Source organism: Canis lupus, chromosome 9 (assembly GCF_011100685.1).
Source record: "Canis lupus familiaris isolate Mischka breed German Shepherd chromosome 9, alternate assembly UU_Cfam_GSD_1.0, whole genome shotgun sequence".
Taxonomy (NCBI): domain Eukaryota; kingdom Metazoa; phylum Chordata; class Mammalia; order Carnivora; family Canidae; genus Canis; species Canis lupus.
In genome coordinates this window covers 36,294,275-36,305,851 of record NC_049230.1, presented here as the reverse complement: position 1 = coordinate 36,305,851, position 11,577 = coordinate 36,294,275, and the positions used below count along the sequence as shown (strand labels likewise).

General features: G+C 56.9%; 1 protein-coding gene and 1 non-coding gene across 4 annotated transcripts; one reads left to right on the top strand and one right to left on the bottom strand.

Moving 5' to 3' along the window:
• The first annotated feature begins 2,346 nt into the window (after nt 1–2,346).
• Nucleotides 2,347–10,912, top strand: CA4 (carbonic anhydrase 4). 3 transcript variants are annotated; one of them, XM_038547996.1, is made up of 8 exons: nt 2,347–2,495; nt 6,867–6,920; nt 7,732–7,887; nt 8,586–8,731; nt 8,848–8,946; nt 9,213–9,276; nt 9,422–9,588; nt 10,086–10,323. In XM_038547996.1, exons 1-8 carry the CDS (start codon nt 2,438–2,440, stop codon nt 10,155–10,157), a joined length of 816 nt encoding a protein of 271 aa, XP_038403924.1. In that variant the 5' UTR covers nt 2,347–2,437; the 3' UTR covers nt 10,158–10,323. The 3 variants fall into 3 exon arrangements, with proteins under 3 accessions (XP_038403924.1, XP_038403922.1, XP_038403923.1); XM_038547994.1 differs by lacking the exon at nt 10,086–10,323 and adding an exon at nt 10,599–10,912 and having other exon boundaries at nt 2,349–2,495; XM_038547995.1 differs by lacking the exons at nt 2,347–2,495; nt 10,086–10,323 and adding exons at nt 4,538–4,773; nt 10,599–10,912.
• TRNAK-CUU lies at nt 7,266–7,338 on the bottom strand. Its single transcript has one exon. It is a non-coding gene; the product is annotated as a tRNA-Lys (tRNA).
• Nucleotides 10,913–11,577: the final 665 nt, after the last annotated feature.

Genomic DNA, 11,577 nt, shown 5'->3' with positions numbered 1-11,577 from the left:
AATCCCTGCTTGAATGAAGGCTTTGTCTCCTCCAGGGGAGCAGGGCCATGGGCCTAGTAGGTGACAGGTGACTAGTTTATGGCAGACTAGGACAGGGGTCTAAGACTGGGAGATAAAGCTGGGAATGTTAACATTAGAAGTGGGGAGCCTCCTGCCCTGCTGTGTAGCCTTGGAGAGATGACATGCAGAGCAGTGGCCACACCCTGACCACTCCCCAGCCAACATATACCCCCCCCCCCCGTGGTGCCCCTGATTAAGGCACATTCATGAGGATGTGCCCAACCTTAAGCTCCTCCCATGCACACCCCATGCCTCAGAGAGGACACCACACCAGGGCTTGGCTTTCCCCCATCTTGCTGGCCCCAGCATACCAGGGGGGCATACCCACAGGTGTGGAGCAGGATTACCTAAGGGGCAGCTCCCTCTCCCACATTCTTCTCCCTCTAGGAGGCCCCAAGGGGATGGACTTTGATGGGTGGCCCCTTAACCCCACCAAAGTTTTTCAATCTCTCCTACCAGTCAGGGGGCTGGCCTAGGGTCACATGGATCCCCTGAAGTAGACTTCATTCCCAGGAATAGGATTCCTCCCCACTCCATTCCTCAGTCCTGAAACATAGATTTTTATAGCTCTATGGATATAAATCCACTCCCCAGAAAAGGCCCTAGGGTGTGGAATCCCTCCCCTGACTGCCATAGTCTTGGCTGCTGATTAAATTCAAAAGCAGCGTAGACAATAGAGTCCTAAGCCCAATGTGGACGCCCCCTCCCCTCTCTGTAGGATCAAAGCTGCTCCTTGAGGCTGTGATCCTGGGCCAGGACGTGGAGTGGGGAGTGGTGGCAGTTAGAATCAGGACTCTAACCAAGGAGGAAGCCCCTTTGCCTGGAGAGTTCTAGGGGAGGCAATCCCTCTTCAGAGGTCCCTAGCCTAGGTTCAAAGGCCGGTGGGAGCAGAGGGGTTGGCAGCGGATGGGGAAGCGACAAGACCAGAAAACAGGGGCTTCCTGTTGATGAAGGGGGCCCAGGCCCACTGCCTGGTTCCCTCTCCCTCTTCCCTACCCAAGTCTGAGCTTTCCAAACCCCCACGGAAGCCCCTACCGTTGTGGGACACACAGTACCTAGACCCATAAAAGAGTCAACAGGCACTGCAGCAGGGGGGCCAGACCCAGGAGACAAGAGTACTCCTCCTGAGACAAGAGGCATCTTCCCCTCTAGAGCAGCCCTCAGCCTCATTTACCCAAATGCTAAGGCTTCTTTCAAGGAAACTTTCCTTTTCCCTGGACCCCTCTGAAGATCCTGGCAGATGAGAGAACTAGGAGTCCATTCAGACCCCTGTCTCTCTCTTTTTTAAAGATTTTATTTACTTATTTGAGAGAGAGCAGGCGAGAGAGAGCATGAGTAGGGGAAGGAGTAGAGGGAGAGAGAGAAGCAGACTCCCCACCGAGCAATCAGCCCATGAGAGACTCCATCCCAGGGTCTTGGGATCACGGCCTGAGCGGAATGCAGATTACGCTTAACCGCTTAACCGACTGAGCCACCCAGGTGCCCCAGTCCCCTGTCTCTTCTCTTCCCATCTCATCTCAGGGGTCTGGGAGCCTCGGCAGGAAACAGCCCCTTCCCTCTGACCCCCTAAGCTTCTCTCTCACTGGAATCTGTTTCTCGATTCTCCCCTCACCGGCCCCCTCCCTGCTCTGGCCATCACCTAAATGCTCACGCAGCAATTCAGAGGCGCCTTCACTCTGTGTTGGAAGAAGGGTCTTTGGTCTGCTTAGAAATTAGGTCTGGAGCGGCCTGGGCGGACACAGAAAAGAGAGGCGACCCGGAGAATCAGCGGCCACTGCCTCAGCAAGAAAAGCAAGCCCTCTTCCCCGGGACACCCGATGCCACCAACCCCAGCGCAGCCGCCTCCACTGCACCATCCTCGGGAGGCTGCGTCCCCCCGCGCCCCCCAACCAAGGCCATTCCCAGGCCCCGCGGACCGCTCCCCGGCCAGAGGCCTGCGCAGGGGTCCGGGCCGAAATGATCAAAGGCAGGAATCCGGGCACCCCCTCCTGTGTTGATCGGATAGCTCGCAAGGTCGGCACCTCGTTCCCAAACCAGACACCAGGTGTGAGATGGGGCGGGCGGCGACCGGAGGGAGGGCGCTGCCTCTGAGCCGAGCGGAGCGGAGCTGGCCGCGGGGGGGGCACGAGGCACGAGGTGGCCCGCGGGGGGGGGGGGTGCGCCAGGAGGGGAGCGGAGGATTTCAGCGCAGGGACAGGACGCGCCGGGAGGGGAGGTTCCGCCAGGGGGAGGAGCCGCTCCCCGCGCCCCGCTGTCGGGGCTCCCTCCCGTCGTCGCAGCTCCGCTATAAAACCCGGGGCCGGCATGACCGCGGCACCCCCGAAGGCCGCCTCGGCGCGCGACCCCCGGCTCCGCGGCGCCTCTGCTCCTGCGCGGGATGCGGCTGCTGCCCGCGCTCCTGGCCCTCGCCGCCGCCCGGCCCTCGGCCTGCGCAGGTGAACGCGGGGGCCCCCGGCCGGCGCCCCCGCCCCCGCCCCGCCCCGCCCCAGGGCTGCGGGGCCTCGGCGGACGCGGCGGGCGCGGACAGCGGCCACGTGCGGCGGCGGGGCGCGGGGTGCACTCGCGGGGGGCGCGGGGCGCGGGGGGCGCGGGCCGTCGCTCCCCCGGCCGCCTCGACGCCCGCCGCTCTGCTCGCCCTCCTCGCTCCTGGCGTTGCACGCGCCCTTGGTCCTCGGCCTGGCCCGGGGTCGCTGTCCGCCCTGCGCGGGCTCAGCGCCCACTGGCTGCCCCCCGCCCAGAGCCCGCGCAAGAGCCTGGGTGCCGAGGGGCCCTGGCGTTCCCGCTTCTCGCCCTGGGTCCCTTGTCTCCCGAGGCTGCCGCCCCCCTGCCGCTCCCCAGCCCCCCAGCACTGTCCGGGGAGCCCGCGGGCTGGGGACCCTAGGACACCCGACGCCCCGGCCGAGCCGGTCTTTCCGGCCAGGGTGATTTTCGTTTAAAGATTAATGATGTGCTCGAGCTCTTAATTATTCGCCTGGGTGGGAGGTGGCAGGAGTTGTGCGTTAATATTTGATAAGGAGCTGAAAGCACCTCCAACCCCACGGCTGGGCACAGGGATCCGGGAGGCATCTTCTTTGTGACCCCGCGGGGGACCAGCTCCTTTGCAGGAAGCCCCCATCTGCCAGTCCCTCAGCTCAGCTACCCCTCCGATGGTCCCCTTTGGGGTCCACCTAGCCAAACTTCCTCTCCCGATGCTAGATGCTTCTCTCTTGGAGTCGTGGGGTGAGGGGTGAGGAGTGAGGGTGCCCTTAGCAGCAGAGAAGGAGAGAGTGTGCACTTTGCAGGGAAGATTCAGCTGGGGGGCAGTGTGTGTGTGTGTGTGTGTGTGTGTGTGTGTGTGTGTGTGTTAGAGGGGATGAGGGGAATCTTGCAGAAACTACTGGCTTCTTCCTAGGAGAGGAGGGAAGAGGACAGATAGGATGTGATAAATTTTGTATGTAAAGTTTGAGTTTGAAACCTACTTAAGCAGCTGGGTTTGGTAGAAAGAGAAAAGAGAAACACTTTGCAATTAATTCAGTTGCTTTGTAGCTGTGTGGCTCTGGGTAAGTCGCTTAACTTCAGTTTTCTCACGATATATAGTAATTCTGACTTCACGTGTTTCAAGGATTCAGATAAGAATAAGATAGTGGGTGTAAGTGCTTAGTGCGATACCTGTGTGGCACATGGCAGACGCCCCATACATGAAGGTTGTCATGGCTCTACCACTGGCCTGGGGCCAGGCAGCCAGGGATCAATCTCAGCTGCCCCCTCATACAAGCTGTGCTCTCCTTAAGTGCTGGGGCTTTTGGACTGGAAACTGTCTTGGGATCTTGGGACCCGTCTTCCACCCATTTCATCCCCTGGGACACTTGAGAGTGACCAGGATACACATCAAACAACCGAGAGCATCTGCTGCCGTAGATGAAGAAGGAGGGGAGAGGATCATAGGCTTCTTCAGGGCTCCAGAACCCTAGCCAGGAGTTACTGAGACTTTGCCAGGACATGCTTGGGTTTTGCTGAGCTGGTTTCCAGGATTCCTCCTTCTCCAGAGAGTGAGAGGGTAGAGTGAGCAAGGTCCATCAGAGAGAACTTCTTCAATCACCTCTAAAGAAAGGGGACGGGTGGTACACAGGTCGAGAGTGGGGGACAGTGGCCGGGTGATTGGTGATGGTTATCAGGTCTAGTACTGCACGCCTGGTTAGACCTGGAGCTTGGAGCCCAGATCTGGGTGTGGGGAGCTTCCTTCTTCCCAGGCGCCCTTGAGATGGATTGAGGTCTCTAACCTCGGCCTGTGGACATAGACCTGACCCTTGGCCTCATCAACATTGTGTTTTCCTGGTTCTTGGCTCCAGAAGAGGGTAGTTACAAGAGCATTCAGCCGCACAGGTCAAAAGTCTCCATGATTAAGACAGTGGATCAGAGGTCACCATTACAAAACCAGGAGCTGTACCCAGAGTCAGGGAAGAGCACATTCCTAAGGATGGCTCAGCCTAAACCAGATGGGCCCTGGGGGAGGCTGAGAGGAGGCTATGTCCTTCAGGTCTCTGGCTCAGACAATGCTCCTGGGGAATAGCTTCCTTTTGGGCATCCAGTCAACCTCAGAGGCCCCTCCTGCCTTCAGGACTGATGAGAGGGGAAGACACAGGTGAATTATAACGAGGAGCCTTTTGCATTTTGCACATTGCAAAATGACCTCCATCCATCCATTGGCTCTTCGGACACTGACCAAAGTCCCAGGTTGGTGGCGGTTCATTCTGCCTGAGGTAGAATGGAGGGCTCGGGAAAGTTAATGAACTCTGCTATACAGATTAAGCCAGAGCCAGGACTGAGTCAGGTGAACAGGCTCCAACTTGAGAGCCAGGACCACCTGCAGAGAAGGGCCTGGGTGGGAAGTGGCCACGGCCCCTTGCTGAGTTTGACCTACATGGGTGTTCCCTAGATTCAGCAGTTCCCCACATTCAGCCCTGTCCAGGGCAGGGGATGGACTGTCATGGGGTCCATGGGGAAGGCTCTGACCCAGAGCTGGGAGACTCACAGCCCTGGCTGGCTCCGAGGGGCCTGGAGCCAGACGGTGCCCATTTTCTATAGATGCTCACTCTCCTGGCCTGGAACCCCTGCTTCCCTCCCCTACTGAGAACCCCACCTCTTCCTGGCTCCCTCTCCACCCAGGGCCTCATACCAGAGACCCCAAAGGATGTGGGGTGGATGGAGCCAGCCCTGCAAGAAGGGGGTGGATGTGCTCATAGGCCTCAGCTCAGGCTGAGTGGGAAGCTATGCTTTTCTTAGGAATTTTATCATCCCTGAGTTCTTTCCAGCTCACTTCATTTCTCTTCTGTCTGCCCAGCCTGAGCCTTGGCCATCTGTGCACTTATCTGAGGCCAGAGGGAAGGAGGCCAGGGAAAGGAAGTACTCATTAGGGACTTTACTAAGCTCTAGGCTCCCTGGAATACTCTGTAGTCTGTCATTTAATTCTCCCACAGCCCAGAGAGGTAGATGCTGTTAGCTCCATTTGACAGATGAGAAAACTGAGGCTCAGAGAGCTTAGGTGACTTGTTTGTCCACCCTACTGCTGCATGCTTTTTTTTTTTTTTTTTTAACCAATAGACTATAATTATAGAGCAGTTTTAGGTTTACAGAAAAACTGAGCAGAAAGCTTCCAAGGCCCCCTGCCCTGGCAGTTTCCCCTGTTAGTAACATCTTGCACTTAGTGTAATATGTTTGCAGTGCAGTCTCTTTTCAAAGATGCTGGTTCTACTGAGAAGGAGGGGAGAGGATCATAGGCTTCAGGGCTCCAGAACCCTAGCCAGGAGTTACTGAGACTTTGCTAGGACATACTTGGGTTTTGCTGAGCTGGTTTCCAGGATTCCTCTTTCTCCAGAGAGTGAGAGGGTAGAGTGAGCAAGGTCCATCAGAGAGAACTTCTTCAATCACCTCTAAAGAAAGGGGACGGGTGGTACGCAGGTCGAGAGTGGGGGACAGTGGCCGGGTGATTGGTGATGGTTATCAGGTCTAGTACTGCACGCCTGGTTAGACCTGGAGCTTGGAGCCCAGATCTGGGTGTGGGGAGCTTCCTCCTTCTACTGAGGTTCTACTGAGGTGAACCAGAGCTGAGATTAGAACCCGAATCTGGCCACCTACCAGGATTGTGGGGTGTTGGGACCGGGCCGGGAAAAGGTCCTGACTGCCTTCCCTGGTGGGCTGTGAGAGCCTAGCCCAGAATGGGTCTTAATCACACCAGAGCGTGTGTTCCAGGGAGGGGCTAGTCTAATCTCCTTCCGTCATCCCGGATCAACTCTGGGAAGGCAGCCAGGCTGAACTTGGCTCTGTTGTCCCAGGAGGAGAGACTGGGCCTAATCCTCATCCTGTCCTCTTGCCAGAACCTCCCTTCCAGGTTTGGGGTGGGAGATACAAGGGAGGAGGAGGAGGCTGAGAGCAGCTGGAGGAGAATATCAAGGCCAACTCCTGGGGTAGAGCTGAGGCCTCAGATGGCCTCCCAAGACCCTTCAAGAGTGGCTGTTTTGCCTGAGGAACAGTGTCCTGGGCACGATGATCAGTTGGTTAGCAATGGGTCAGGACACCTGGGGCCTGGCTTCTACCACTCTGCCCCCATCCCTGTATTTTCTTAAGTCTCCTTCCTTTGGGCGTTCCTTCCTAGACTCCAGGAATGTTCCATCCCAACCCAAGGAGATCTCTGGCTTCCGAGGATATTCTTAGCCTCTGACCCACTGTGTGCAGAGTGTTGCTTATGTGCACACAGCTCAAGTCGATTCCTAGAGACATGTGTGCAGAAATACACTGATGCAGGCCTCCTATCCTTCTCTCTCTTCCAGAGTCACACTGGTGCTATGAGATTCAAGCCAAGGCCTCCAACTATGCTTGCTCAGGTAAGTACAGCAAGTCTTGGGGACAGGCTTTTCTGCCTGGTGGAGACTGCCCCGGTCAAAATGAAAGCCCGGGGAAGGTGGGAAGGATGAGGGTAATGATGCCTCTCCACCTGACAGATATCAGTCCTTCAAACACACACACACACACACACACACACACACACACACACACACACAGAGTCCAGAGTCCTGGGGCTCAGGGGACAGGGAAGGTACAGTGACCCAAGTCTTCCCTGGCATCTCCTGTCATTGTCACTAAGAGGAGAAGTCTTCTATCAAACAAATCAGCAATAGCATCAGATACAGAGACACATTGTATTCTTTTTTTTTTTTAAGTAGGCTTCCTGCCCAGCATGGGGCTTGAACTCATGACCTTGAGATCAAGAGTCACATGCTCCACCAATTGAGCCAGCCAGGCACCCCACATTTTGCTTCTGTAACAAAATGGAGCCTTAGTCCTCTTCCAGTGATACCTCTTCTTTCGGGTGGACCTGGGAAGTGGTTCTTTGCATTTTGTTTTCAAACTTGGATCAGTTTCCCTACTGTCTGCTGTCCTCCTGCCTCTGCTGTGTTTCAGTGACTACACAGTGCTGCCCCATTCCCAAGTCCCGACAGACTGTGTTCTTCTCCAGAGGCTACTTCCTGGCCTCCGGCTCTCAGATAACGCTTCCTGTTAGTCAGCGTGACTTTCCTGAGGCCCCCTTCCTGGGTCTCCACTCCACAGCTTCCAAGCGCTCTTCCATTCCCCCTCCTCCAACTTGAGGAGGTGCCCTCTGGCCTGACTCTCAGTGGACCCTTCCTCCCCGCTCAGGGCCCAGCCAGTGGGGTGAAGACTGCCAGAAGAGCCGCCAGTCCCCCATCAACATTGACACTACAGAGGCACAGGTAGACTCAAACCTGGGACCCTTCTCCTTCTCTGGCTATGACAAGAAGCAACAGTGGAGAGTCCAAAACAATGGGCATTCAGGTGGGTCTCGGGCAGGTAGGATGGGGGTCCTGGGACCCCTGAGTTCTGGAGGACTAAGATGTGTGGGCTCCTCCAGGGAGCATCTTTGCTGAGGAGGGGCCGCACAGCCCAGTGGTGGGAGAGTAGGGGGAAGCAGGACAGGCCTGGGGAACACTTCACAGTATTTTCAGTACTTCCATCAGACCAGGAGGGGCAGCATTCCACGAAGAGGGAACAGCAGGGCCAAGGCACAGAGGCATGAAGCTCAGGGTGCTCAGAAAATTGTGTGTGGCACCGTGTGCATGGCAGGCAGAGAGTGGAACCAGGAGGGGCCAGTCAGCCCAGGAGCAGGTGACCCAGGACCAAGGAGTTTGGACATTCCCTTGAGAAGGCCGGGGCATCAGGGAGGGGGCTTGAAGCAGGGGAGGGACCGGGCTGAGTGGCCTGTTAAGCACAGTAGGGGGTGTGCAGAGAGAGAGAGAGAGAGAGAGAGAGAGAGAGAGAGAGGCAGGCAGTGGGGGGTATCTTTGCAGGGTCAGCGACAGGTCTGGGCTGTACCACCTGTCCAATCCCATCCTGTCCCTGCAGGCCCAAGACTGTAGCCTGTGAGGGGTAGGAGGCAGGATGGAAGGTTCTCCGTGGGTGGGACTGGGATGGGGGTGCTGGGCGAGGCTAGGGGAGGCAGGCGCGAGGACTCTGACCCCGCATGTGCCCTCCAGTAATGGTGTTGCTGGATCAAGAGGCCTCCATCGCTGGAGGGGGACTGAGTACCCAGTACCGGGCCTTGCAGCTGCATCTGCACTGGTCGGAGGAGATGGACGGGGGCTCCGAGCACACCATCAATGGGAATCGCTTTGCCATGGAGGTAAGGGCCCTTTTCCGAGTCCGTGCATGCCTGGGCTCTGGGTGGACCTGCCCTGGGCAAGAAGGGTGCTCCAGCCCACTCATGGGTCCTCTCTCCATTGCTCTCACCCCCACTAGATGCACATAGTACACGAGAAAGAGAAGCGGCCATTGGAGAATGAGAAGGAGGCCCAGGATTCCAAAGATGAGATTGCAGTGCTGGCCTTCCTGGTGGAGGTGCGACCCCCATTCCCCGGGGTCTGAGAGGCTGCTTCTTAGGATCCAGAGATCTGGGATTCCGGCAAGGCAGGAGGGGGCTGGGGGACCCCGACTTCCCCTGTTTCTCAGCGACTTGTATCCACCTAGGTGGGGAGCCCAGAGCCTCTCAGGGCCTCAGTCCTAGAAGCTGCCTGCCCTCCCCACCCCAGACCAGAAGAATGGACCGGTGGTCACCACTGGCTCTCCACAAGTCCCTCTCAAGGCCTTCTTCCCTTCTCTTCCAGGCTGGATCTGAAAATGATGGCTTCCAGCCTCTGGTGGACACACTGTCTTCTGTCCCCAGACCCAGTGAGTGGCTGGAGGGGTGGGGAGGGGAGGAGACTTCTTCCTATTGAAGAAGGGCCGGGGTGGGGTGATGTGGTGGCCTGGACTCTCGGGATCCCCCGCTTCCCCCACCAATTGAGGGTATTCTCTGTACCTATCCCTGCTGCAGAGATGAACACCACAATGAAAGAGAGCATCAGCCTGTTTGACCTCCTCCCCAAGAAGGAGAAATTGAGGCATTACTACCGCTACCTGGGCTCACTTACTACTCCAGGCTGCCAGGAGAAGGTTGTCTGGACCGTGTTCCAGGAGCGCATTAAGCTCCACAGGGATCAGGTACATATGGCCCAGCCAGGGATGCAGCCTCCCAATGCCTGGTTTCCCAGAAACCATCCCTCTGGATCCTCACAGAGGCCCCCTGGGCTGGGGTGGTGATGGGGCACCCCAGGGAGCTGAGATCCTGTTGGTTGAATCCATAGACACCCCCTGAAGCAGACAAACAAGGAAGGCCTTGCCTAGCCTATCTCTGGTTTGAGAGTAGAAGGGGAGGCTGTGGCAGGAGCAGTCAGAAAAGGCTTCCATGCCGCCCCCTGCAAGTAGGCGGGAGTTGTCCAGCTGAGGGCAGGGAGTTGGTGTCCTGGGAGGGAGGGGTTGACAAGGGGGAGGATCTGGGGCTGGCCGAGAGCAGCTCAGAGAGGGTCAGTGTAGCCACAATAGGAAAGCAGTGCATTCACCCAACAGTGGTACTCAAGTCCTTATAAGTACGCGGCTCCAGGGATATAGCTGTGAACCCAAGGGCCCGGATCCCTGCTCTGGTGATACTTTCATTGCAGACCAGTGGCTCTCAAAGAGTGGTCCCTGGACCAGTGGCATCAACATCATCTGGGAACTTGCTAGACATTTGAATTCTCAGACCTCACCCCAGTCCTACTGAATCAGAAACTCCGGGGGTGGGGCCTGGCAATGTGGGTCCAACAAGCCTCCCCACCCCAGCCATGACGCTATTACACTCAAGTCTGAGAACCTCTGTTCTGTAGTAAAAGCAATAATAAACAGTGACCAGTGATCAGATTATGGGCCCTCAAAACTGTAGAGCTGTGTGTCCACCTGGCTAAGGGAAGCTAGGGGGGAACTAAACCCCCACCAGCACCAGCACTCTACATCCTTTATTCTTTTCATCTGTACAAAAACCTGAGAGCTAGGGATTCTGAACCCTTTTACTAATGAGGGCTCAGAGAGGCAAGGGGACTGGTCTAGGGTCACATAGCAGGAAGCACAGCTCTGCTTGCCCCCCCCCCCCCCCCCCCCCCCCCCCCGCTTCCTGCTGAGCCCCTTCCCTCCCACAGATCCTCGCATTCTCCAAGAAGCTGTACTATGATGTGGATCAGAAACTGAGCATGACAGATAACATCAGGCCTTTGCAGCGCCAGGGCCAGCGCGTCGTGTTCAAGTCTCAGGCCCCAGGACAGCTGCTGCCCTTGCCTTTGCCCACCCTGCTGGTCCCCATGCTCACCTGCCTGATGGCTGGCTTCCTCCAATGATAGCTCCCTTCTGGACACTTGACCTCTGCTCTCAGCCTGTAGAAGCCTGGGGCCTCCATTCCTCAGGCTTCCTACCTTGGATTTTGATGATGATTAAATGGATATATTTTTGGAGAAAACTTTCTCAGGTCTATTTTTAGTTTCCATGACTATCCCTGTCCTGTTCCCCTCAACTCACTGCCATTCCAGGGTAAGGGTCTTAAGTCTTGGAGATTTCTTCTGGGCAGGGACCACCAGGCACGCTCTCCTACCTTTGTGGACTCCCTGTCTATATATCCCCCTGGGGGGATGCAAAGCCAGCTCTGAGTTCCAACACAGAGAAAGGCAGAGAAGTTCCAATCCAGCCTCTTCATTGTATAATGGAGGAGGCTGAAGCTCAGAAAGGAGAGCAGGCTAGGTGGAGACCACACAGTGGGGCTCTGGCAGAGGTGCTCAACTGCCCCCCCCCCCCAGCTCAGCACTTTCCCTCCATGCTGGGGCTGTGTGTGAGTGCAGCCTAGGCAAGGTAGGTGCCAGGAGGTTCAGGTTCATTTATTTGCCCAAATATTTATTTATTTATTCGTAAGAGACACACAGAGAGAGGCAAAGACACAGGCAGAGGGAGAAGCAGGCTCCATGCCTGGAGCCCGATATGGGACTCGATCCCGGGTCTCCAGGATCACCCCCCAGGCTGCAGGCGGCGCTAAACCGCTGAGCCACCGGGGCTGCCCCAAATATTTCTTGAGCTTCTATGTTCTAGGCACTGGGGATGTGGCAGAGAAGACAAAGAATGCCAGCCCCCCTG